General features: G+C 51.5%; 1 protein-coding gene and 1 long non-coding RNA gene across 4 annotated transcripts in view; one reads left to right on the top strand and one right to left on the bottom strand.

Moving 5' to 3' along the window:
• Positions 1-883: 883 nt before the first annotated feature.
• Positions 884-7,503, bottom strand: LOC129145449 (uncharacterized). The gene is made up of 3 exons (XR_008550991.1): positions 7,460-7,503; positions 6,755-6,869; positions 884-6,617 (listed from the first exon to the last, which is right to left on the bottom strand). It is a non-coding gene; the product is annotated as an uncharacterized LOC129145449 (long non-coding RNA).
• Positions 7,504-7,849: 346 nt separating this feature from the next.
• Positions 7,850-27,165, top strand: part of ELAVL1 (ELAV like RNA binding protein 1) — a 30,615-nt gene continuing 11,299 nt past the window's right edge. The window contains exons 1-3 of one of the 3 annotated variants that reach the window (XM_037504835.2): positions 7,850-7,890; positions 18,799-18,987; positions 25,168-25,271. In XM_037504835.2, the coding sequence (XP_037360732.1) occupies positions 18,816-18,987; positions 25,168-25,271 (276 nt within the window). In that variant the 5' untranslated portion in view covers positions 7,850-7,890; positions 18,799-18,815. The other 2 variants (XM_054692982.1, XM_037504836.2) reach the window with 2 other exon arrangements.

The raw sequence follows: 27,165 nt of genomic DNA, 5'->3' as shown, positions 1-27,165 counted from the left end.
TATTTGCATAGCTCTGTGAATACACTAGAAACCACTAATTTTCACTTTTAAAGCTTTTTAAGGGTTTTAAAGCTTTTAAAAGGAACATTTCTGAAGTCCAACAAGTACATGTCAAACATTTCCAGACCAAGCAGGTAAGACAACTCATGCAGTTTGGGAAAAAAAAAAAGCCATTGGATTTGAAAACACAGCTGAAAAGTGAAAAAAAGAAAGTGATAGTGGCTACTACTGAGTCACGACTCAGGACGAGGAGGGGAGTGTGTGAGAAAACTGGAAGTGAAAGTGGTCGTCGTGACTAACCCAGGATGACAGGCGAGCCAGGCTGGTCGTGACCTCGGATCAGAACTTTTCTAACCTTTGACATGATGGGAGATAAAATGCCCACTGCTGTTCTCGCCAGAAAGATACGGAGTTTCAGGAGGGTTATGAGTCTGATTCACAAAGCGCTTGCACAGGTCAGCGGCCTGGAGTATCTCACGCGATGGCATTGAAGAAGCCGCTGAGCCTAAGACAAGCATGGAGCAGCCCTGCCCGTTCTCAGAAAGCAATAATCATAGAACTTTCTGTATGGGCCTGCCCAGGTCCAGGACTTGAGATACTTTGTTCCAGGACTGCTGTACACGTTTCTGAGGTGGTGGTGCCCCCTGCCTTTCACAAGTAAGCAAACCGAGGCTCAGAGAAGTTGGCATGGCAATTCCCAAAGGAAAGGCTGGCACTTTCCTGCCCAGTCCAGGGCCAGGCTCTCTGTGGGGTGGAAATGTGCACAAGCAGAAATCCCAGGTGATCTGAGCCCAGAAGACAGTGCCACTGGGCACTTGCCTCAATCCTCAGCTAACCAGGGCTTCAAACGCCAAACACTTGCCAACCTAAAAATAAACTCTGCTTAGGAAGAAGCAAGCTTCATAATTTCCTACACAATGCCCTACTCAGCCCTTGGGATGGCATCTGATGAAGCTGGCCCCATGGAAGTCCAGGGCCGGGGCTCCTGGGCCTGCTCGGGCCTGCCAGGCTTTCTGACAGCACATATGCTGCACTTGACGCCTGGTCTCTGGATGTTGACCAATGCGTGGCTCACTGGATGTTTAAGTCCACTGCTTTTGTCCCTCAATCAATGCCCGCCCATATATGTAGTTCATGCCATGGCTTCCCCCACATCGCATCTGATGAATCAGGTCTCTGCCCTCTCCATGTGACTGGTCACCCATTCCCATCGCTCACAACTCTCCAACATCTGGAACCCTCGCTCTATTCTGCGCTGCTCTCTCCCCTGGGCAGCTGGAACAAACTCCCTCCATGACATCTTCCTGTTTTCACATTCGTACGCCACCCTTGCCCCAGTTCCCTTTCCATCCATCCATCCATCCATCCATCCGCAAATACTCACATAAGACATTTAAAAGTTTATTTATTTTTATTTTTTAAAGATTTATTTATGCATACAAAAACTGGGGTACAGGCCAGAGGTACGGGGATGAGAGGATTCACCAGAGACAGAGCAGGGAGCAGAACAGGCGGACTGATTGAAATCCACTGCTGAGGGGGGCAGTGGGGAGACAGGAGAGGGCTGCTGCACCATGTGGGTAGCTCCCTGGCCAGCTGGGGGATTGAACTCATGCTGCAGAGACTGCGGATTGCTTATAGTGCTGTGTTTAATCCCTTGCGCCACCAGGGAGGCCCTACTTTACTTTTTTTTTAAGACACATTTTTTCAGCATCATGATCAGACTACTAGCAGTCAACAGCACAGGTGGAAAAAAAAAATCTACATAAAACCCTTTATTGGAATGCTTTACCTTCCCCACAGAACAGAAACTAAAATAACCTGTTACGCCGCTGGCCACCAATGCAGTCCTGGCGTTTTCTGCCCATACACCTGGGTATCGTCTGAAACACATCTTCTCTGTAGCGGCGAGGCCCTGCCACCGCCGTGCTTGGCTGAGCTCACAAATCCGTTGTGACGTGTCGCTCCCCCGTCACTTCTCTGGCCCTCCTCTCCTGCTAAGCTTTGTTCCTGGCAGTTAATTAAAACCTTCTGGCCCTGCCCACAGCTACTGCTGCTGGATCCACCACAATCACCTTGGTTTCGTGGCTTGGCAGTTTTAGCCTCCACCTTCTGCCTCCAAAGTTTCCTCCTTCCACGGGCCCAAATGTTGAAGACTGGTGTTGTAATTGCCAAAATCACTGCAGCTTCCACCACCTCCAGAACTGCCTCCATCATGATCTCCGGCAGCCAGCCCCACCGCCACCACATCCACCCCACCGCGGCTGCCACCAAAGCCACCTCAGCCACTGACGTTGCCAGATGACCGAAGTCATCCTTCCCACCAAAGCCTCCTCCATGACTTCCGTGTTTCCAGAGCCACCTCGCCCTCTGGCAGGAAGCGCGCTGGCCATCTCTGGGTGGGCGGGGCTGCTCCGACTGCACAGTGTGGCCATTCTGAGTCTGGCAAAGCCCCTCCTCCTGCCATGGCCTCACTTCCGTTTTCCCGATTGCTCAGAGAATCACCTCCTAAGTGATGTTCTTTGGTGATTTCATCGATGGCACCAACAAAAATCTTTCTCACGGTGACGTGGGCGTGGGGTCTTGGCAACTCTTCTCCCAATCAGCTGCCCTGATTGGTTCCGTGGCTCTCCGCCCACCTTGCGTGGCCCTGCCTTCGTGGCGGCAGCCTCCTCCTGCAGTGGCATTGGTGATACCGCGGCCTCTGGGTCACTGGGTGCGTGGCTCTCATGGCAGTCTGTGAGCATCCCCGCTGCTCAGAACGGCTTCTCAGCCTCGTTGCTTGCTTCAAAACTGGAATCTCCGACGAAGAGCTTCCGCAGCTGTCCTGCTCCTCAGGAGACCGGCTGAGGCCTGAGGACAGCGGGATGCAGCCTCTCACAGCGCCTCTCGGCAGTATCCCGGGGCAGAAAGTACATTTAATCTTCTCTTTGAGTGAAAGGCAAATTTAATTAGATGCTATAGTGCCCAGAAGGCACAGAGCAGGCTCTCTATGCTCGAGCAGACGGGTAGAGTCCTGGGGGCCTTGGCGGCCTTTTCAGGCTTTCACTGAGCTTTTGCCAAGTACATGGTGGGCAGGGGCCCCTGGCGAATCTTCACTCTTTCTGGGCCCTCTGGCACTCCTGTTCTTGTCTCGTGCCTGTGCTGCTACTCTTGCTCTTCTTCTCTTGGTTCCGTTCCTGTGATGCCACCCTTAAAAGCCCAGGTGTGCCCACTTATGCATGCCCACACCCACTTCAGGTGCCCGCCATCAGGCATGCATGCAGGACCGCAGGGATCCATCATTGATGCTAATGACAGGAGGGCGGAAAAGCCCGACACTTTCTCTCTTGCCCCACAGATGCCCAATGCCTGAGGCAGGCTTAGTAGGCAAGTGGCTGTGGTAACAAAGTAGTGACATCTTTCTGACTTAAGCAACACATGTTTATCACCTTAAAGTCCTGGAGGTGAGCAGCCTGAAGTGAGTCTGAAGCGAGAATCAAAGTGTGGGCAGGCCTGCATTCCTTCCGGAGGTGCAGCTGCGAGTCTGCTTCCTTGCTTTTTCTAGCTTCTAGAGGCTGCCCACATCCCATCGCTCCTGGCTCCTTCCTCCATCTTCAGAGTAAAGCATCACTAGTCATTGCTTCCAGCCGTCACCTCACCTCTGATTCCAACCCTCCTGCCTCCTTATCAGAACACTTGATTACATTGGTCCCACCTGGATCATCCAGGAAAATCCCCCACTTCCAGATCCTTAACTTAAACCCAACTGCAGAGAACCTTTGCCAGGTGAGGTAATACATTCACTGGTTCCAGGGGATTTGAATGTGGACAGCTTTGGGGGGCTGCTCTTCTGCCCGCTAGAGTAAACTTTTCCTAAAAAGGACCCAGAGTAAATACATTAGGCATTTGGGATCATGTGGCCTCTGCTGCCTACAGGGGCTGCATAATTTCTCAGAGCCCTGTGCAAGATAAAAATGCAGGCCCCCATCGACTGAAGATTTCCAGAATGGTGGCAGGAGAGCAGGGCTTGTGTGTGTGCAGCTTGCACAGACCTGAGGGGCTGGCCTCTCCCTCTGCTGTTGTTGCTTGAAGGCAGCGGCAGCCACGCACACACAGCAGGCACGCTGTGTTCCTGTCAAGCTGGCTGGACACTAAATTTGCCTTTCATTTAATTTTCTCATGGCACAGAATGCCTTTCTTCTCCCCCCCACCCCAATCTGAAGATGTAAAAATCTGTTACAGCCAAGAAGAGACTAAAGAGAAAGGACAACCAAGAGAGTAGATGGAAAATTCTCATTACAAGAAAAAAATATATTGTAACTAAGGGTGGTGCTGGATGTTACTCTAAGTCGAAACTATTTCACAATATATACACACACACTGACCAAGCTATTACATTGTATCAATTACATAGTAAAAGACAAAGAGAAGAGAACTAAAGGTAACATGGTATCCTGGGTGGCACTCTGGAAGAGAAAAAGGACATGAAGTAAAAACAAAGAAATGTAAATAAACTGTAACTTTACTTAGTGATACTGTATCAACACTGGTCCTTTCATTCTAACAAATGCATGACACTAGTGAAAGCCACCACAGTACACTAAATCTATGCAGTACACAAAAGGATCCACTCGTTTTATGTGACAAGTGAAATTTAAAATAAAAATTAATTTTAAATTCAGTTCTTTAGTGGTACCAGTCACATGTCAAGTGCCCCAAAGCCACCTGGAGCTAGTGGTTATTAAATCTGACAGAACATGCCCCTTGTCCCAGAAAGCTCTGCTGGACAGATGTTGCACTAACCAAGAAATGCTGTAAGTAGTTGTCCAGGGTTCTTCATCCCTTCAGGTCCTTCTGCAGAGGCTACCTCCTCCGCCTTTCTCAGTGCCCTCTTGACTACCGTTTTTGGATAGTGGGGCCACATAATCCACAAGTGTGACCACCAGCTCGCGCCACATAAAGTGGTAACATATCCTCAATAAAGAAAACACACTGGGACCAAAAACGTTGTCTCTGATGGTTTTTGGAGCCTCTCTAATGAGCGTCTTCCTTGTCCCTAGGACCACATACAGCTGTTAGTTACCTCACTCACGGCTCATATCGGCTTCTCAGGACCCTGCCCGCTACTATGGGATGCCACTCCCTTGTCCCTCCCATCCCAAGTGGGCAGAGGGAGGTGTTCAACTGGGATATTTTTGGGCATGAAAATGCCCTCAACAGGCCTCCCTGGTGGCGCAGGTTGAGTGCAGTGCTGTGAAGCTGTCCGCAGCCTCTGCAGCACCAGTTCGATCCCGGCCAGCTGGGGAGATGCCCACATGAAGCAGCAGACTTCTCCTGTCGCGCCCGCTGCTCCCTTCAGCAGTGTATTTCGGTCAGTCTGCCTGTTCTGTTCCCTGCTCTGTCTCTGGTGAGTCCTCTCACCCTCCTGCGTGTCTGGCCTGTACCCTGGTTCCTGTATGCATGAATAAATAAATCTTAAAAAAAAAAAAGAAAAGAAAGAAAATGCCCTTAAGCCTCTGTGTGATCCCATGGAGGACAGGGGTTCACCTGGGAGAGCTTTTTTCCATTTGTTTGTGGTAGCAGCAATGGAATGTTGCATTGGAAGTGTTGAGATTGAATCCAGTCTCTATATAAAGCTCCCCCTGCCCCTCCATGAATTGTTACCTGGGAACAAATACCCTTCAGAATCAAGTTTATAACCAAGTTTATACTGAGTTTAGTGCTCTAAACTTGCTTTCATGAAATTCCTCGCAGCTAACACTGAACCCACAGTCCTGGAGCTCGAGGGAACACTCCAGGGGAGGAGAGGCATTATCCAAGAACACGCAGACAGGCCTGCTGACTCCCCTGATGACGCTCTAGACAGCCACAATAGCTGAACATATCTGTGAGCAAGCCATATGGCAGTTCTCTCTCACACCTGTGTTAACCCTCTTCATGTCAGAAAATGTTCTTGTTGCCCTAGAGGACTGTGAATAAGGTGCCGAGGTGTGGGCCCAAGGGCCCAACAGAAGATAGGCTCAAGGTCTCACAGACTTTGTGTCTCACAGAACTTGGCTGCACCCAGGCAATAACACCAACCCCTGGGTAAGTGTAAGGCAAGGTCATGTGGGCTTACACCTCCAGCACCGTGCGCTGGCACAAAGCGCTTTCAGCACACCTTGCGGCAACTCCTGCTGATATGTTCAGGAAGGCGATGCCAAACATGGTAGCTCAAAGCGAACACCTCTTCCTCTCACTGCTCTTTAGGCAGGCTTTATACCTGCGCCCTTGCACAAGCCACACTGTCTACAGGAAGGACCCAGGGACTGTTCATCTGGGGTCTCACACCAGATGTGTGAGAGAGCACCATCAGAGTTTGTTCTAAAAGGCTGGGTATGCTCTTGTTCCTTGCTGTGTCTATTTTATCAGAAAACAGGCACACAGCACCTCCGATGCACTGCTTAGTCAGCCACTGTCCCTAAGTGGCCTTGGCGAGGGGACAGTCAAATATCCTTAGAGATTTAGCTTGCACTCCGGGAACATCTTAGCTTCGTTCGTACCTTGTCCTGACTTCTGCAACATCGACAGCTGTATCCAGGGCTTAATTGATGGCCGAGTGGCAGGTTCCAGTACACTGAGGTGTGGCGATGTAGCTTATGAAGGAGAATGAAGCTGGTGCGAGGGCCACTGTCCCAGCCCAGGCTTCCTACTCAGATATCTGGGGGAGTGCCTGCTTTCAAATTCAACCCCCACATTCCCTACCCCTTTCCCCAATTTACATTTTCCTTACCACTTGATGCAGAATCTACTGATTTATTTCCTGCTGTTTTCACACAACAGTGCAGACCCGATGCAGCAGCCACGGACAAGGGGTTAACTGTTGAGCTTTTGAAATGTAGTCAGTGCTGTGAGAATAAAAGACACACCAGATTTCCAAGACACGTGGGGGGTTAAAAAATGCAAAAAAAAATCTCATAACTTTTAATATTGGTTACATGTAGGAATAACATTTTGGGTAAACTGAGGATAAATAAAACATTGTTAAAATTAACCTCATCTGTTTCTTTTCACGTTTTTTAAGCATGCCTCCTAGAAGACTTAAATTATGCATGCGCTGGCACTCGTGGCTCGCTTAAATTCCGGCCCGCGGGCGCTCTCACTGGTCTGGAATATCCGCCTGGACAAGTTCACCGTCCGCTCGCGGCCTCCTGGGCCGAGCTGGCCCGCGAAGACGCGCCCTGCCTCGCCCGCTCACGACCCGCAACGCGCTGGCACGGGGTCGGCGCGCCAACATTTCAATGAATGGAAGTTAGGAGGCCGGGAGGCCGCGCGCCCGCGGCGCCGACGAGCACGCCCCCCGCACCCCCCCGGGAAATGAACCGGGGGCGGCGAGGTGACGTCAACCCCGGCCCAAACGCGCGCAGCGCCGAAACGCCGGGGTCGGGATTCGAACCTGGTTCTGTGCCCGTAACCCCGGAGCGCTGGCCGTCCCTACCTTGCGGGGCGGCAGCGACGAGACGCACGGGCGAGGAGCGCGCAGCGGGCGCCCGACCCGGGGCGCGGCCCCCCGGCCGCGGCCTTCAGGCGCTCTCGCAGGCCCGGGCCCGGCCGGTCCCCTCCGCGGCGTCGGCTGCTCGGGTCTCCGCGACGGCCGGAAGTCCCGCCTCGGCCGCGCGCCCCGGGGCGCCGCGACAGCCACGCCGGCCAATGGGAAGCGCGCCGTGGCGGACGCTGGCCAATGGGCGCGCGCGCCGGGGGGCGTGTCCGGGCCGCGGGCCGGAGCGGGTCGTGCGCGCTGAGGAGGAGCCGCCGCCGCCGTCGCCGCCGCCGCCGCCACCGCTACCGAGGCCGAGCGGAGCCGTTAGCGCCGCGCCGCCGCCGCCCGCCCGCCCCGGAGCAGCCCCGGGCCCGCCCGCCCGCGTCCAGGTGAGGCGGGGGCCTTCGGCGGCGCCCTTCGGCGGCGCCCGACGAGGTAGGCCGCGGCAGGCCTGAGCTCGCCCGGCCGGGCCCTGGGCGCCCGCGGGCCTGCACCGGCCGAGGCCCAGGCCGCCCGGGCCCGGGGAGCGCGCGGGCGCGGCGGGCGGGCGGGGGCCGGCCTCTGTGGGCGCCGGCGGCGGGCCCGGGCCGGGTTCCTCGGCCGCCGCGAGGGGCGGGCGAGGGGACGCGGCGTGGGCACGCGCGCGGCGGCCGGGCTCGGCGGCCGGGGTCCCGGTAGTCGCGGAAGCCGGGATCCGGGGGCGGGAGAGCGGAGCCGCGGGCGAGGGAGCGGGCGAGCGCCGGGAGCGCGCAGAGGTCACGGCCCACGGGCCGGCTCCCCGAGGAAATCCTCCAGATTCTTTTGTGGTGCTTGTCAGCGGACTGCACCAAACGGAGTCCTCTAGAGTGTGCAAGCCCTGCCCGCGCGTGGAAGTCCTGGGGAAATGCATGCCTTTCTGAACGCCATTTCGTCACGAAGCTGTTTTGGGGCTTGGGGTATTTGGATCCATAGAATTTGTGTGTGTGTTGAACACACAAGCAGCACGCATTTGAACAATGGGGGATGGATGCTCTTCCTTTTCCGGTGACCACTGCTGCTGGGTTTTAAAATGGGCTCCAGTATCTGCTGCGTTCAGGGTAGATGGGGAAGAACTTCGGGATGCCCTGCCCCTGCAGGGACCGAGCCCTCCTCGCCCAAAGTATTTCATGTGGGATTTGCATGAGCAGTGCTCCAGAAGCGGGAAGACGGGAAGGATGATTCGCCTAAAGAAGGGGACCTCAGCCTTAGCACTGCTGAAATTTTGGTCTAATCCCTGGGGGTGGCGGTTCTGACCTGTGCATTGTAGAATGTTGAGTAGCATCCCTGTCCACACCCACCTACCCCCAGTTGTGAAAACCAAAGCTGGATCCGGGCTTTGCCAGAACACCCCACACACAGTCGTACGTGTGAGCACTACCTTTGGACTAAATGATCTAGTAAAAGCTCCAGCCCCATCTCTGATACCCTGGGATCCAAGGCTCTAACTTGAACAAACTCAACTGTGGGAGCCTTAGTTGTCTTAGCTGTAAAATGGAATTGACAAGAATAGTGTATATATTTAATGAAGCTCCTTGTATTGTGCATGGCCTGTGCCTGGTAGGCACTGAATAAGTGATATTATAGTCACTAGTATTTAATGAGAATTTACTGTGTGCTCGACACTTCACGGATGTTTGTCTCCAGCCCTTGAGAGAGCTGTTGTAATTTCCACTTTAGGGATGAAGAAGCAGGCATGATTGGGTCTTGATGTGATCAGTCTCACAGTGAAGGGAGTGGGTCAGAACTAGCTCTCAGGCCTTCTGACACAAAGTCCTTACTCTTAATCCCTGGGTTTTACCATCCCGAGAGGAATTCCATTCTGTTGTCATTGAGCATCTTCTGTATACACAGTTTTTTGCTGGGATCTTTTCTAAAATTTGCAACTTCAAGGCCCATGAAGAGGCCGAGATACAGAAACATCTCAAAATGTGGAACTAATTAATGTTTAGTTAATCATTGAAGTGGTGGTTTCTGGGACAGTTTGATGCCTTGAATCTAAGGTTGTGGGGCAACAAGTAGAAAATGAGAGGAGAATACTGTCTTCCTGTTGCCTATTTTATTTTTTTAAGATTTTTATTTATTTATACAAGAGCTGGGGTACGGGCCAGAGGCGCGGGAGGGTGAGAGGATTCACCAGAGACAGAGTGGGGAGCAGAACAGTCAGATGGACAGAAAACACTGCTGAGGGGAGCAGCAGGCAAGTCAGGAGAGGTCTGCCGCGCCATGTGGGTATCTCCCTGGCCGGCGGGGATTGAACCGGCACTGCAGAGGCTGCGGACAGCTCCACCGCGCGGCACTCAACCTGCTGGGCCACCGGGGAGGCCCTGTTGCCTATTTTATTGTCCCTCTCCCTCCCTGCTGCTCCTCTGTGTTCTCTTTCTATGTTACAGCAAGATTTATCTTGCTAAAATACAGATTTGATCCTGTCACTCCTGACTAAAAGCCTCTTGGCAGGCAAAAACATGTGAATCTTTTTAACCTCTTTGGCTTAAATGCTGAACTTTGGGACACTGGGTCCTGCGCATGCTAGCTCTCCTTCCTTTGTGAGTTGTGCACATAGACCCCAAACTCTGACACTCTGCCCGTTGCCCTCTCTGTCTGGAGCGCTGTTCCCCTCCACATGCAGATCTCTTCCTCATGCTGCTTAGCCCAGCCTGTGGCTCCCTCACCACGGAGCCTGCTCCGACTGCCTGACTGCCGCGCTGCTTCCACTGAGCAGAACCAACTGTTTCCTAGTTTGTGTCCCCATCCTGTTCCATTTATTGAATCAAGTCAGATGCTAATTGGAAAGAGATGTGCAGTTGCACCTCTTGCCTGTAGGTGGCACTAGTGAAACAAGGAGGCCAACCTGAGGCTTTGGTGGGGGGAAGAGCAGAGGAAACCCGCCTGCCGGAGGGAAAGGAGTCTTGCTTCCCTCTGGCCAGCTCTCCCTGCTCTGCCGCGTGCCCCAGGCCCTGTGCTGGGCTCTGGGGAGCCAGTGGTGATTATTATGTGCGAGTAGATTATTTCAGCCCTCTCTGCCGATCGTGGTGATCTTCATGCCCTGGATGACGGGGAAGCACAGGAACCGAAAGTGGTAACCAAGAGTGTTGAAAGGATGATTGTCTGTTGCTCAGTTTTTGTTTTTGATGGAAGAACTGATGTCCAAATTGATTGCTGGGAGCAGAGGCATGGGCAGGAGTTTCCAGGTGCAGCCGACAGCCCGAATTCAGGAGAGGGAGGAGAACACAAAGAGGTCCAAGGCTGAGTGGACTGGCTTGGCCAGGCAGAGGATCAAAAAGGTGAATTTGGGCATGAATCTAGAAAAGTCTACCAGGACCAGGTCAGTGGTAGAGTGGTGTGGGCACTGGGTCAGTGGTGGCCTCAGAAGACTGTTTTTCTAGGGTAGAGACAAATATGGATGAACTGGTCAAGAGGGGGCCTGGTATTTGCCTGAAATTGAGGCTTGTGACTGGGCCTACTTATTTACCTCATATGCCTAGTGCTTCGCTCTGCATCTGGTACATGGTTGGCACTGGGGAATGAAGAGCTAGAAGGGGGCGCCTAGCTTCTAGGAGACTTTTATGCCAAGAGAAAGATTAATGGGAGCAGGACAGCCCGGTAGCAAGACTGACAGCACCGTGAACAGAAAGAGGGAGGCAGAAAGGAGTGACTGGAAGAGAAAAGAGATGCCAACTTTGAAATAACAGGGAAGCCACTTGTGAGTCTGCCTAGGCAGGAAGTAACAGGGACCTAAACAAGGCTGGGGAGAGGAAGACACCTTAGCCGAAAAGCTGGCAGAACTTGCTGCTTGTATAGATTTGGGGGAAGGAGAGTGGTGTCTTGGAAGACAGTTGTATATGCGTGATTCAGGGGGAGGTATAAAGAAGGGACCAGGACAAGAGGAGACAGGCACGCACATTAACCTTGACTTTGTTAATGAAGTAGGATTAAGGGGACAGAACTTGAATAACAGAATCTGTGCAAGATTATGTGTGTGATGGATGGATGATTGAGTGGGGACCAATTTCTGATGGGTGCCTTGATGATGGTGGGTGCTGGTGGTGGCCACGCTGTGGCTTCCAGGGACCTCTCAAGCCCACTAGAACAGCACGAAAGGTGTGGGCTGTTTCCAAGGTCCCGAGAGAAGCTCAGATTTTTTTTTTTGTCTTAGTAGACCGTGTGTCAGGAACTGTACGGGGTGTTGTGAAGCAGGTGGTAAGGTAATATCCCCATATTCTGGACAAGGAAACTGAAGCTCTGAGAAAGGAAGTGAGGTGGCCACAGTAGATCAGCTGACTAGCAGTAGGTTCGCATTTGAGTCAGATCTTTCAGATTCCCATGCCCACCCATGGATTTTTCCTCACATGCCATGTCGCTTTCTGTGTGAGGCCCCGTAGTGGCCTTGACCTGCCAGAGAGAAGATGGAACTCGAGGCAAGGCTATGGAGCTGGTCAGGGTCCCTGAGGCCTTTGAAATACTTGGGCTGGTCCAGACACCTGGCTGCACCCAATCTGCTCCTGAGCCTGGATGGAAGGACCACGGCACCCCTGGAGCTGCCTTCGCCAGGCGGCTTTTCCCTGTGTGCGGTTGGCCAGGGAAAGTAAGGAAACTTGTGCCTAGCCCTCCTGAGCCGTCGCCTCGACTAGCAGTTCTAATTAGGTCAGCTGGTGTGTTTCATTTTTTTTTTTTCCCCTGGCTCCAGAGCATTTCCTGGGTGACCTTACAAGACTTTTACTGTGAAGGACTCAGAATTTTACATCTGGAAAGGCCCTTGGAAGTAATTGAGTGCAATTCCCAACATCTGATGTGTGAAGTGTCAGAGTTGAGCCTGGGGATATATTTGACTGTTCTAGTTTTGTTCTGGCCCAAGCTATTTAGAAAGCCTGCTTCTGTGACTATAAAATGAGACCAGATCTCATGTGTGCCTGGTGGAAGCCAGTCTTGTCGCTTTGGATGTGTCCCACCTATGGCTAATCTGATGTCATTTATATTTAATCCTCCCCTCCATATGTGTGCTAGATGTTCTACAGATGTAAACAACATCCCTGAAGTCACACAGACAACTGGGACTGTTTAAAATGATGCATCGGGCCTGAAACGGCTCCGAGATCTTCCAGAAAGGATCTCTGTGTCCAGTTACAATAAACATGTCCACATCAGCAGACATGGTTTTGCTACAAATTTCCCTTTTGCTTCCTGCAGTTGACTCTGATTCTTTGGAATGGGGTAGTACTTATTGAGGACCCTAAAAAAATGAGAATGTATTAATTCCAACTGTCTTTCTTAACACAAAAGAAATGCAGCGAATACACAACTCCCAGGTGAGCCTGAGAGCCAGTGTCTGTCCCTTTCCTACTCTCTGTGCTGACATGATGCGCCTACAGTTTGCAAAGCACCCTGGGTTTGCCTGGGACCTTGGGTGTCAGTGAATGTAGCCTTGGGCCTCAAGGCTCTTGGCGATGATATGGGCGAGAAGCAAATAATTCCAGGTTAGGGTGATATGTGCGGTAATAACGGTTGCTACCAAAGATGTGTGGGCACCTAGAACGAGAGCAACCTGTTGTCCTGGGGGCTCTGTACAGATGAAGGGGGAGATGACGGCGAGGATGATCCCTGCAGAAGGAACAGCTGTGACGAAGGCAAATGTCGAGTGGGAAGGTGTGTGGCATGCGGGGAAGAAGCTAATGTGAGGGGAGTAGGGGTGGAGAACAGTGGGGCCCAATCCTGGAGAGTCTTGTGTGGCGTCCTTAGTTGACTGCTCTGCAGAGACAGCTTGAGGCTGGCTCTGCCACTCATTAACAGTGTGAGGCCTGCCTGTGAGCAGAGTGATGTGGCCTCTGAGCCTCCATGGCTGGTGATGACACCCCTGGCAGGCGAGACCCGGAGGGGAAGAGCTGACTCAATGGCACTAAACACGTGGAGAGATGGGCTGAGTGAGAGGAGACGGCTGGGAAGCTGAGGGGTGCCTGCAGGTGGCCTACCCAGGGGGCCATTGGTTGTTGGGTGGTGATGAAGGCCTGGTTGTGATTGGTGCCGCTGAAACAGAGGTTCGGAAAAGGTCAGGGGCAGGGACCCAGGGAGCAGGGTGGTGTGGCCTTCGAGCGCCGAGAAGCTGCTTCTCAGGTTTTGGTTTCTCCACTCTTACTAGCTGACCAAGAACAAAGCCTGGCAGGGCTGCAGGGGTTGCTTGACCTCTCCGGAGTGTGTCAAGAGGAACCAGCATGCTGTGGGACAGAGCCACAATGCAGAAGTGTCACTTTTTAAAACTTTTGAACTTAAATTTTTAATTCACTCTTTTCGTTGTGGAGATCTCTGAGTTTTGACTAATGGCTAGAGTCTTGTGACTACCACCACAGTCAAGATACCAGAAAGTTCCATTACCCAAGACACAAAAATATTCCCTCATGCTCCCCCTAAGTAGTCAGCCCTTCCCCTCCTGTGTGCCTACCCCTGGCAACTACTGATCTGTCCCTAGAATTTTGCCTTTTCCAGAATGTCATATAAATGGAATCATATACAAGTCACATAGCCTCTGGGTCTTTTTTCCCTTTAGCAAAATGTACAGTAAGTTCTCACTTAACATCATCAATAGATTTTTTGGAAACTGCAACTTTAATGAAATCAAATTCACCATAGGTTAGTTTATCTTACTGATTGTTTCTGGCCACAGAAATACCAACAGACTCCTAAATAGAGACCCCAAACACATGTCATATCGAGCAGTTGTTTGTGTTCATTTCCAACCTGCTGATTCCAGTGAGGCATTGCAGGTGGCCGAAGGCATGGTGACAGCTCAGGGCTCAAAGCAGGAACTAACCCTGCAGAGGCTGCCTTGCCCTCACACCCACACTCCCCCAAGCTGGGGAAGTGTAGACACACCGGTGAACCTCACATGCATATCCTTGGAATGTGGGAGGGGACCAGAGTACCCAGGGAAAAACCACGCAGGTGGGGAGAATGTGTGAGCGCCATACTGGCAGTGACCCCACTGGGGTAATGGTTTTACTCATCAGTGTTAATAATAAAGTGATTATTCAAGGACTTGCTATATTTGAGATTCAAACAAGTCGCAGGAATAGCAGAGATTTTACTGCTGAGTCGTATTCCATTGTATGGTGTACCATGGTTTATCCAATAAAAGCTTGAAGGCAAAAAACTTGGGGCGTTTCAGTTTTTGATGATTATGAATGAGGGTGCTAGGAACATGTGTGCATAGGGTTTTGTGTGAGCAGGAGTTTTCATTTCTCACGTGTGAAGACTAGCAGTAGGGTTGTTGGCTCACGGTCAGTGTGTGTTTGACTATCAGAAGCTGCCAATCTCTTCCAAAGTTACTGTGCATTTTAGTTCTACCAACAATGCATACAAGTTCTGGTTTTCCCTCATCCTGGCTCTCTTGATACTGGTGGTGGTGATCTTGTTTATTTTTTTTTTTTTCGTTGTAAGTTGTAGCCATTCTAAGTGGGCTTTCGCATGTCAGTGTGGTTTTAATTTGCACTTCCCCAATAATGGTGTTGAACGTCTGTCTTTTCCTGTATTTATTTGTGGCCCACCTATCTTTTTTGGTACAGTGAATATTCAAACCTTTGTTTCTCAATTAATTGATTTTTTTTCTTATTGTTAAGTTTTGAGAGTTTAGATATACATGTATTCTGGGTGCAAATTATTTTTCTGATAAGGTGATCTGCAAATATGTTCTTCCATTTTGTGGATTATCATTTTCCTAACTGGGACTTTGACAGAACAAAAGTTTTAAAGTTTGATGATTAAAAATCACCAAAATTTATCCATTTCTTTGAAAAGGGACTTCAGGTCAAGTGTCTTGGCCATCTTTGCCTCACCCAGTGTCACAAAGATTTTCTACTGGAAATTCTCAGTTTTTACATTTTAGAGCAGAGGTCGGCATACTTTCCTCGTAAAGAGCCAGATGGTAAATATTTCCAGCTTGGTGGACCATATGGTCTCTGTCACAACTATTCAACTCTGTCACCATAGTGCAAAAGCAACCACAGACCATACATAAACAAACGAGACTAGCTGTATGCCAATAAAACTTTATGAAATCGGGTGGTGGGCCAGATTTGACCCACCGGCCACGATTTGCCAACCTTTAGAAAGTTAACTTTTGCCAGGCATGCAAGACCCCTCATTCTAGGTGGTGAGAATGGAGCGATGATCATCCCGGTTATCATCTGGGAAAGCAGGCTGGGGGGAGGGCAGGAGCGCGCGTGCGTGCGTGCGTGCGTGCGTGCGTGCGTGCGTGCGTGCGTGTGTGTGTGTGTGTGTGTGTGTAGCTCAGGAGAAGAGAGAGGAGGAGGGGGAGGAAGTGAAGAGGAAGGAGAAGACAAATGTTCGAGTCACATTTTGAGGAAACTTCAGGGTGGAGTTAACCCTTGCACTTTGGTTCAGGTTTCAGCAAATGCTTGTGTTTGTTTTTGAGCTAATGATCTATTTTCAGGTGTCCTTGCCACAAATGGTTTAACAAATTCATGAAGGTTTTCATGATTAAACCCATTAAAATTGGCAGTCCCACACTTGTACTGAAAATTGATGTTTGTTTAACCACCCCCCACATCGATGCTTATTTAAATTATACGCACTGTTTGACCAACCACAGGTTAAACAGCCATATTCCTCAGAAACACATGCGTGATTATTTCTGTAGAACAATTCCTAATGTTCTAAGTGAAGGGTAGCATTCACATTAAGATCTTGGTGGGCACTGCCAGATTCTGCAGAAAGGTTGTACCATGTCACGCTTGTATCAGTGGTGCAGAAGGGTGTTTTTCCCCCTTCTGCTCTCCCCACTTCTCCCATCCTGGGGTGTATTTCATCTGGTAGGTAGAAAGCAGCATCTCTTTAGTCTGAACTTTCCTTGGTGTTTGTGAAGCATAGCGTCTTCTCATGGTGGAGTTGCCATTTGAATTGCCATTTGTCCACTTTAATACTAGAGGTATGTTGTTGTTTTTTAATAACTTGTAGATGTTCCCAATCAAGTTTTCGCAGCCTCAGCTGTATTGGCCTTTTTGGACTAGGTAATTCTCTGTTGTGGAGGGCTGCCCGCTGCCGTGTGGAATCTGGGAACAGCATCCCTGGCCTCCACCCACGAGATACCAGTAGCACACCTCCACCCTAAGCCGTGACCCTCAGAGTGTCTACACAGAATCACCCAGGACAAGATCCGCTGCTCTAATTAGTGGACTAGGTAGCAAGTACTTCTCCCAGTCTCTTGCTTATCTGGTTATGATGCCTTTTGCCTTACACAACTTCTCAGTCTTGTGAAGTCTAACTTTCCAATCTTTCCTTTTATGGTTTTGGTGGTAACACTTTATGTAAGAGGCAGGAAGCATGAAACATTTTCCAAAAAATAGGGGAAACGCTGGGAAATTGGATGAATTCTGCACATTGGGTATGATCTGAAACAAGAGAGTAGAAAAGGAGAAAAAACATGAATGTTTCCACTAGGAAACAAGGAACCATACTTACTTCCTCTCATCGTTGATTCTCCAAGTGGGTGGGAAACCCCTGTCTGTTCAGGTTTTTATGTAATCGCTGGTGAGGCTGTTTTTGAAGAAGACTGAAGGCTCCTGAAGATAGGCACTGGATTTTCAAGCATAAAAGCAGAACCTGGCAGGAGGGATGTGGAGAGATGGGTAGGCTGTCTCCAAAGGCCTGCCAGGCCAGTGGGCAGAAGGAATCATTCTCCCCGGACGGACGGAAGGACGGACGGACGGACAACTCTTCAACCTCAGGGCGGTGGAGGGGGAGGGGGAGTGCCATTATATTCAGAGGCTGGGACTTGTGCCCTCTTGGCTTAGGCGGCACTGCCCGCAAAGCTTTCGGAAGCGCTGCCTTGGCACTCTAGCTGCGTTTCTCTGGACTCCACTCTGAAACCATCTCTGCAGAAACCAAAGACTTCTGCGGCAGCTGAGGTGTTCCAAAGCCTGCAAACTGAAGTCCGAGCTCCTCCCACTGGTAGAGAAATCCAACCTCCTTTCTGACTCAGTTGCTATGGTCTGAGATAAAAGGTTGTAAAGCCATTGCCTGCCTTCTTGAAGAGAGATTGGATGTCTGGGCTGGGGTGCTCAGGACCCCTGTTCCTCAGTCTCTAGCTCTCTAGCTGCATCAGCAGTGCAAAGGGCGACCAGAGAAAGCAATCAGACATTTTCAGACACTCTAGACAGCCCCAGAACTTTTTTTTTTTTTTTGAAGATTGATTGATTGATTGATTGATAGATACAAGAACTGGGGTAGAGGCCAGATTTGTGGGACGGTGAGAGGATTCACCAGAGATAGAGTGGGCAACAGAACAGGCAGACTGATGAAATACACTGCTGAGGGGAGCAGCGGGTGCAACACAAGATGTCCACTGCGCCATGTGGGACCCTCACCAGCTGGCCGGGATCGAACCCGCGCTGCAGAGGCTGTGGATAGCTTCACAGTGCTGCGTTCAACCGCCTGCACCACCAGGGGAGCCCCCCCCCCGAACTTTTTACAGGAGCTTGAATTATGGTGCTAGAATTGTTTGTGTTTTCTTTTTAAAACCCTCTTAGTAAGTGGAAATGGCTGTACTCAGAGTTGCTTTGTCTTTATTTTTTAAGAGCAATTTTAGGTTCACAAAAAGACTGGGAAGGAAGTACATATACTCCTTTCCCAACACAGGATTTCCTTTTTATTGGCATCTTCCACTAATGTGGTGTTTTGTTATAGATACCTAATGGCCAATGTGTGCACATGTTAACTGAAGCCAATAGTTTGCTTTAGGGTTTGCTCTTGCTGTTCCATATTCTGGGGGTTTTGACAAACGTGCCACCATTACAGTGTCACACAGAATTGTTTCACTGACCTAAAAAATCCTGTATTCCACCTATTCCTCTGCCCTCCATCCCACTCCTGGTAACTATTGATCTTTTTGCTGTCTCTCTTGGTAGTTTTGCCTTCACACAACTGTTGTGCAGTGAGGGCCATACAGTGTGTAGCCTTAGCACTCTCCTTCACTTGGCATATACATTTAAGGTCTTTCTGGCTCCATAGCTTCATACCTCATTTCTTTTTAGCACTCGGTTATATGTGGATGTATCAGATGATTGGGATTTACTTGCCTCCCGAAGGACATCTTGGTTACTTGGGGGCACTTCGGAATAAAGCTGCTGTAAACATCCAGGTGCAGATTTTTGTGCAGACCAAAGTTGAACTTAGTGTTGAAAAGAAAAATGTCTTTATGTGCAAAACTTTATTAGTTTTGTCTTAATATTCTGCAATATGAACATTTTCTTGATTTTTTTTTTTTTCCTCTGCAGAGTATTAAAAAAATACAATGTCTAATGGTTATGAAGACCACATGGCCGAAGACTGCAGGGATGATATCGGGAGAACGAATTTAATTGTCAACTACCTCCCTCAGAATATGACCCAGGATGAGTTACGAAGTCTGTTTAGCAGTATTGGTGAAGTTGAATCTGCAAAACTTATTCGGGATAAAGTAGCAGGTAAAGAAGCAAGACATTTGTACAGGGGTACTTGGGGCTCTCCTGCCACGCCCTGTGACTCTGCAGTGTGCCTCAGTGCGGGAGAGTCACAGCCTTGAAATGATGCCCGTGATGTTCTATTCCTATCTCAGACTCTGTTTGCTGCTGCCCTGATATCACAGTGAACTCGAGATCCCAGAAGGGAAAAGTCCCTCATCAGACAAAGCGCATGTACAGGATGAGGTAGTGGGAGGGAAGGGAACCTGAGGGGACTCCAGAAATGGGGAATGCCCAGACAGCTAGAAGGGACCGAAAAATGACAGCCTGGCCTGGTTTGGCCCCACCTGCGGAGGACTTTGGCAGCACCCTGCCCAGGGGAGGCCTAAACGCCCCATCTTTTTCCTTCCAGGCCTCTGCGCACTCTCAGGGCCGAGACAACACAGCAGCCCAGTCCCTCGAGGCTGCCCTTTGTTAGGCGTGGGCCATATGACTCTTTGCCGTTGCGCCATTGACTTGACCATCTGAAACAGAGCCCAAGCTCTCCGGGGGCAGAAATAGGCAGCAGATCACCTGGCAGATGTGGGGTTGGCAGACCCTTTCAGTGCCCCCTGCTTGCCCCCTCCCTCACAGTCCGATCTCTCATCCTCAGTGTCTGCATCCACGCAGTCATAGTAGTGGCTCTTTTTTCTTCATGACACCCACCTCATAAGGGTCTGCAGAAGGCCTGGTACCTAGGGCCCTCCTTAGAGCAGCGTCCGTTCTGAGAGCATGGTTTCAAAGATTCGAGAAAGATCTGGAAAGACCAGGTGCTATGAAGCACCTACCTCCCCAGGTAGGAATATTGTTTTGAGGAGCACTTGCCTCTTCTTCCCCTTCACCGTCCTCCTCTCTGTCCGCTGTCCTCCCAAGAGGGAGGACTGCCTGGGTTGTAGACTATGGTTCCCTCCACAGGAAAGTAAAAGTAAGAGCTCAATTTTATTATGGAAATAAAATAATGCTTTATTCCACTTACATAAAAATAGTGTAATATATTAAATCCTGTGTACCCATTATCATGCTTTGTTGACTCCCTACGTTTGCCAGCATTGTGATGTCACTTGCCCCTGGATGACACTCCTAAAGAGGCCAGCTGACTGCTGTATGGAAATTAATGGGATTGGGGGAGGGGTGGAGGAGGATTGAACTAAAAGTCTTTTAAGTGCCCTTCTAATTCTGAACATGTGATTTAATAAATATCTTATAAATAGAAACTTTAGATCATATACTAAATTGGACAGTGTTAGAATGTTCTAGAAACTACTATCTCCTGCTTTAAGAGACCATCTTGAATAAGAATCCTTGTTCAAAGGGATTTTAGAGTTCTGTGTTGCTAACAAGTCTCACCTTTCTTCTTTTATGTTTTGGTGGAAGGAAATTTTCAGCCCCATTAATATTCCTGAGCATTGCTGTCCAGTTTTACAAACATCCTCACCATACCTGTCGTCTTTGTCTGTTCGCTTATTGCAGTTTTTTAGAGGAGTGTGAGCTGTGTTAATGAGGTCATCTCCATTTGGCGATATCAACCCAAGAGAGAACTGATTTTGAGAACTGATGAAAGCAGAAGTATAATTTGGAAATGATTTCTGTTCAGCGGTAAAACTTTTTTTTGTGTGTGTGCAAAGTAGCTGACCAGGTTCTCTTGTTAGATAACTCTTAGCACACAGCAACCAAAACAAAAATACTTACTACTTGCACATTATGGACCTTTGATGTTAGCTCAAGCCTGAAATCCTCAAGTTCTTCAAATCTACTGTAATACCTAAGGCGCAGAGCTGTTGCAAAGAGTGTAAGAGAACAAGTCTCACTGTATTAATGTAGCAAAACAGCAGGTTGCTCACCATATACTTAGACAATGTTTTACGTCAATTATGTCAGAAATAAAGTATTTCTTGTCTTTGGGCAAGATAAGGGACATGCAGGGCTGAGGAGTAGGCGGGCTGGCGTTTCAGCTCGTTTTCTCACTGGCAGCTTTTCAAACTGCACAAATAGCTCACTGTGTTACCACTTTTCTCAACATGGGTTTTCACCCTGCACCGAAGTTGGAACTTTCTTGTCCAACAGGTTCATATATTTCAAGAGGCGGGGACCCTGTTAATAATCTCTCTATCCCTCGAGATAGCCACAGTCAGCGTTTATGAGTTAATGAGTCCATGAATCTAGAGCTTGGGGGAGAAGGGAGAGCCAAATGACATTCGTTCATTCAGCAAATATTTATTTAGTGCCAGCCATGACCAGGCACGGGTGACAGGAGAAAGGAGGGCTGCTGTGTGGCTGGGATGCCGGCAGTCTAAGGTGTGCAGGCCTCCGCATTCGGAATGTTTCCGACTGGCCAGGCCTCCATGCTGGGGTCCTGCACTGATTAATTCTTCCAACCACAGTCATGAGCTAGCCTCACTGTGCAGCCCTGTGCTCTGGTAGGTCCTGGCGTCTGGTCCCTCTGCAGATGCCATATGACCCGTGGCAGCCAGGAACCATCCCCCAACCTCCTGCACTGTGTGCCATGCCGGCCCCTTGATCCTTGGCCTCCAGCCTATTTATTCAGCTTCCGCCTCATTGCCATGCACTTCTGGTCAGGATAAAGCCCACACCCCTGCCTCCTGGGGGTCTGTCCCCCTCATCTCTAGCCATTACTCCTCCCACTTACCCTCCTGACTGAGTTGCTTGAGCTTTCCCAGACACACCTGGTTCTAGTGGGGGGCGGGGGGTGTGTGTGAGAGGATTCACCAGAGACAGAGTGGGGAGCAGAGCAGGCAGATCTACTGACATACACTTTTTTTTTTTTTTTTTTTTTAAAGATTTATTGATTGATTGGTTGATACATACAAGCACTGGGTACAGTCAGAAGCGCGGGAGGGTGAGAGAATTCACCAGAGCCAGAGCGGGGAGCAGAGCAGGCAGAAGGACCGAAGTACACTGCTGAGGGGAGCAGCGGGCGGCAGGAGAGGTCTGCGCGCCATGTGGGACCCTCTTCCGGTGGCTGGGGAGCAGCCGGGGATCGAACCGGCGCTGCAGAGGCTGCGGGCAGCCTCGCAACCCAGTGCTCAACCGCTGCGCCACCGGGGAGGCCCTGACATACACTTTTGAGGGGAGCAGCAGGCAAGTCAGGAGAGGTCTGCTGTGCCCTGTGGGTCAGCTCTCTGGCCAGGGAGAACTCCTACTGCAGTGGCTGTTGATAGCTTCATAGTGCTGAGACGTAACCCCTTGTGCCACCAGGGGGGCCCCTTAGTCTGAATCCTTGTCTAAAGAGAAAGAGAAATGTGTTTGGCAGTGTGAGCACCCTGATCTGAGTGAGTTTTCCCAGGGTCATGAAGAGCCCTCCCGAGAGGGACAGTCAGGGTTTTCTTGAGGGCGGTGGCTCTGGGGGAGGGTCTGGCGGGCAGCCCTCAGCAGCAGCAGCACCTGGGCACTGAGCAATGCAAGGCCTGGGCCCTGTCCACGCCTACTGAGTCAGCCGCTGAAGTTGGAGTGTTTGAACTCCTGCGTCATAGCCCTCCCGGAGGGGGCTCACTGGGGCCAAGGCACGTGAGAAAGCCAGAGCTTCTGGCTTGTGTCAGAGTTGGGGCGGGGGGGTGTGCTCTTCCTGTAATGTAGGGAAGCAAGAGCTGGTGAATCCTGCTTGGGAAAGCAGTAACTCGGGGGCTGCTCTGGGAAGGGAGGGCCTCCCCCAGGCATCTCTGTGTCTGCCTTCCTCATGAGCCCCAGCAGCAGCTTTCGACCTGAGCTGACAATGGAGTAGACATTGAATGGAATGTCAGAACCACATCAACCATGCCCCGTTCTTGCCCCGTCTCCACTAGGATTTAATGGACTGGGTAGTTTTTAGAAGTTGCCCTGGTGATTCTGCTGAGCAGTCAGAATTGAGAGTTTGGGGTGAAGAATGGGGTGAAAGTGGGCGCTCACTGTGTTTAGCACATTGGTCTGTTGCTTTCTCTAATGAGTAAAGAGAAGGGGCTCCCTTCTGCCTCACTGCTGTCCTCCTGTTGCACCGGGAGGCCCGTCACAGAGGGCAGACGAGACCCTGAGTGGACAACAAGGTTGCTCAGAGAGCCCTTCCCACCAGGCTCCAGCCCCAGAATGTCCAGCCTGGGCATGATGCCAGGGGCCTTGCCTCCCTAGGGAGCGGCCCCTTCTCCAGGTCCCATTGGTAGGTCTTCCCCTGCTCCCACCTTTGCGGCATGTTACCCTTTTAGCACATCTGGTCCAGCCCCAGGCTCCCTGTAGGGCTCGGCCCCAGCAGCTGCCCCTCTGAGTTCATGCTCCACCCAGCAGCCGCTTGGGAAAGCAAGCCCAGCCCTGGCTCGTTCTGTTTGTCCACACTCGCGGTCTTCCAGTTCCTGAACACAATGTCATCTCTGCCTCCGCGAGTTGGTGCTTACACTTCTGTGTGGAATGTTTGAGTCCAGCCATCCTGACGTCTTCCTCAGAGGGCACATCTGACTGCTCTGTCTGTGGGGCGCCTCCTGTCATTGCACGGGGATTGTCTTCGTTGCACCTGCCTGGTAGCGTGGATACTTGTTTCTCGCTGGCTTGGTGTTTGCCTTGTCCACTGGGACATGTGTCATTAACACATGAACTGTTCACTTGTGATTGTCGGACACCATGATCAGCTGGCACAACACATAGGAGGTGCTCAGTTCATACATGTTGGCTCAGTGAGACCTGGAAGGGGAGCAGGACAGAGAAAGGGGAAGGAGGCAGTGATCACTGGGGATAAGTTCCTAGGTGATGTTGGTCAGTGTGGACACGTGGGTGGTCAGGAATGTCACCCACAGGCAGAACCTGGGGCACCATGTTGATGCAGTGGGAGAGGAGCAGCAGCCTGAAGGAAAGGCGATAGAAGGAGAACCTGCTATTTTTTTTACTCCCTGGAGGTGATGCTTCAAGAGGCAGGGAAGTGCCCAGTGCTCTGGATTGCTCCAGGAACTGCATCATGACCCTGGGGCAGCACCCAGGGTCACGGGTGGTCATGGAGAGGGTGATGCGGCAGTCAGTAAGCACTGGGTCCTGCATGGGAACCATGCCCGTGAGCCAAGAGGAGGCACCTAGGGCTGACGTCACGAGAACAGGGCCTGCTTGCCTCGTCCCGTCCCTGACTGTGTGCCTCCTGCCCAGAGGAACCAGTTGACAGGGACCTCTCTGCCCTGGCTTCTCCTTGTGCTCCCCGGGGTCTCGGGGTTCGGGGAAGTAAGGGAGACTGAGGCTGGGTAGCACCAGAGCCCAGCAAACCTGCCTGCCTGCCTAGGGTGACCATCCTCCCCTCCGCCTAGGCCCCCCTCAGAGCGGGGCAACCGCCGGTCAGTCTGCCCGTGGCTTTGATGGTGGGCTCCTGCCGTGCAGCCGGCAACGCAGCGGTTTGTTGGCTTTTTATTCTTTATTTTTTTAAAAGATTTATTTATGGGGCCTCCCCGGTGGTGCAGCGGTTGAGCGCTGGGTTGCGAAGCTGCCCGCGGCCTCTGCAGCGCCGGTTCTATCCCCGGCTGCTCCCCGGCCACCGGAGGAGGGTCCCACATGGCGCGCAGACCTCTCCTGCCGCCCGCTGCTCCCCTCAGCAGTGTACTTTGGTCCTTCTGCCTGCTCTGCTCCCCGCTCTGGCTCTGGTGAATTCTCTCACCCTCCCGCGCTTCTGACTGTACCCGGTGCTTGTATAAATACATAAATAAATAAATCTTTAAAAAAAAAAAAAAGATTTATTTATGCATACAAGAGCTGGGGTGCAGGCCAGAGGTGCGGGGGGTGACTCACCAGAGACAGAGTGGGGAGCAGGACAGGTGGATCGACTGAAATCCACTGCTGAGGGGAGCAGCGGGGAGGCAGGAGAGGTCTGCTGCGCCCTGGGGGTAGCTCGCTGGCCGGCCGGGGTCAAACTCATGCGGCAGTGGCTGCGGACAGCTTCACAGTGCTGCACTTTCCCCCTTGCGCCCCCGGGGAGGCCCTGTTTGCTTTTTAATAACCTTTTTTCTTAAACGTAGCAGTTGTTCTCCGCAGAAAGTGGTCACCCTCTGCCTCTAACCTGGCCTCCGCAGCCCGGCTCTTAGTGTCGCCTCTTTTCTGCCTCGCCCTTTCTCGGCTCCGTCTTCTTGACCCCAGGCAGACATAGTCCCCTCGTCCTCCCGGCTTCCTCCTGCCCGTCGTCTCACCGCTGCTCTCCTGTTCTCCACGTAGGACACAGCTTGGGCTACGGCTTTGTGAACTACGTGACCGCGAAGGATGCGGAGAGAGCGATCAACACGCTGAATGGCCTGCGGCTCCAGTCCAAAACCATTAAGGTAACGAGCTGTGCTCACCGCCTGCCCTCTTCCCGTCCCGCGGTCACCTGTGCTGAACCCCGCACACGGGCCGGGGCGTGCTCTGTAGGGAGGCCTCGGGTGACGGGCGGGTGGAGGAAGGGGAGGGCGAGTCCCACCGCAGCCTGGGGGAGAGCCTCAGGCAGAAAGGACACCGGTCTCCTCTAGCTCCAGGGCTGGGGTGGCTTCCTGGGACGCATCCTCCGGTCTCACCAGGGGGCCTACTCTGCCACCACCTGTAATTCCTCCCTTCGACTGTCTTCTCCAGCCCCACACCGCCATCCCTCCCCTTCCCGGCCTCCAGTGTCTGTCTTAGGCTCCTATGATCTTGGACAAGTCTGGTGCTTTCCAGATCTTTGCTTCCTGCTGTGCCTTCCTTTAGAATATGCTTCCTCCCTCTGCCTCAGGCCAGACTATGACTGGGCTTCCTGTGGCAGCCTGGTGGCCACTGCCCATCAGCCTTCATCCACAGGCCCCTGGCTGCTCAGCTCTTGCTGCTGAGATGCACACTGCCAGTCCTCTGCTCGCCTGCTTTGGCTCCTCTCCACCAGCCCTAGATGGTTTATTTTTGACCCAAAGCTCCCAATCTCTTAGGAATTAACTTGTTTCACCATATCAAGTACGTCTGAAGATTAGTGCAGTGGTTCTGTGGCCCATGGCCTGCCTCAGGGAGCTTGATGCTAATCCCCAGGTTAGCTCTGCCTGTACCTGGGGTAAGTTCTGTAATGGTGAGCTTCAGCCACTCAGGAAGCATCAGAGGTTTCCCAAAAGCCACAGAGCTGACATCTGGAAAAGGAGGAGGCATTAATCACACCGAGGCATGGCAGAGGAAAGGATGGAGGAACTGGAGGGACCTTGGTGACTGAGCATATTGTGGAAACTTAGGTTGTTCCCAAGGTAAAGGCCCCACTTCTCACCCTGCAGGCAGGCCCTTCCCAGAGGCTTGTCTGTATCCTGGTCTCTGGGCTTCGGTTCCCTGAAGCCCTTGCTCTTGCAGCCTTTGCTCTGCTCATTGATCTGAATGCCGTACCCTGGTCTCAGTCGGGAGTGAGGAGCCGCCCCCACACCCCTCTCTATAGCAGCTCGGGGCTGGGGGTGGGGGGGTGGATGGGCAGATGTGTGGCCCTGTTACATGCACAATCCCTTCAAATTCACAAAGCCAACACTTATCAAAGACTTACAATGGACCAAGCCCTCTGTACCCTACTTTTGTTATCCTCACCTCTGCACAGGGGACCTAATCCCCAATTTAACCTTGAAGAAGCTGATGTTTAGAGTGGTGACAGGTCCACTGAGGTCCCAGAGATAGGGAGAGTCAAGGCTAGGGCTTGCAGTGGACATTCTGATTCTGGGCACTTAGCCCCAGCTGCCCAGTGCTTGGCAGTCCCCAACCGGAGCTCTGGAGACTGCGGCACAGATCGATAGGCGCGATCACTCATAAAGCTACTGTTTTTAGTCACTCATTTAGTGATCGTTTACTGATACCTGCTGTTCACCTACACCTGTTTAGGTACTGGTGTTACAGCAGCAAATGCAAAAGTTTTGCCGTCATCACTGCTAAGTAAAATATATAGTGTCATGGAAAATGCCCCAGAGAAAAGCACATGGGTGGGTGGGCACTGCTTGCTGGAGAGGGTTCCGTGGTCAGGAAGCGTGTTCGTTTCCTCAGGCTGGGAGAGGGGAGACAACAGAAATTTGTTTTCACAGGCTACAAATCAGAGAGGAGGTGTGGGCAGGGCTGAATCCTTCTGGAGCTGTGAGGGAGGAGCCTCTCCGGCCGCCACCCTGGCTTACAGCACTTGCGGGCCACCCGTGGAGTTTCTCGGCTCAGACAGTAGAAGCGTCACTGTGATCTCTGCCTTCCGCGGCGATGTCC

Source organism: Talpa occidentalis, unplaced genomic scaffold, assembly GCF_014898055.3.
Source record: "Talpa occidentalis isolate TD23 unplaced genomic scaffold, MPIMG_talOcc4v2.1 talOcc4.12, whole genome shotgun sequence".
Taxonomy (NCBI): Eukaryota; Metazoa; Chordata; class Mammalia; order Eulipotyphla; family Talpidae; genus Talpa; species Talpa occidentalis.
Note: the sequence above shows the minus strand (reverse complement) of the source record. Positions and strands in the feature narration are given on the sequence as shown.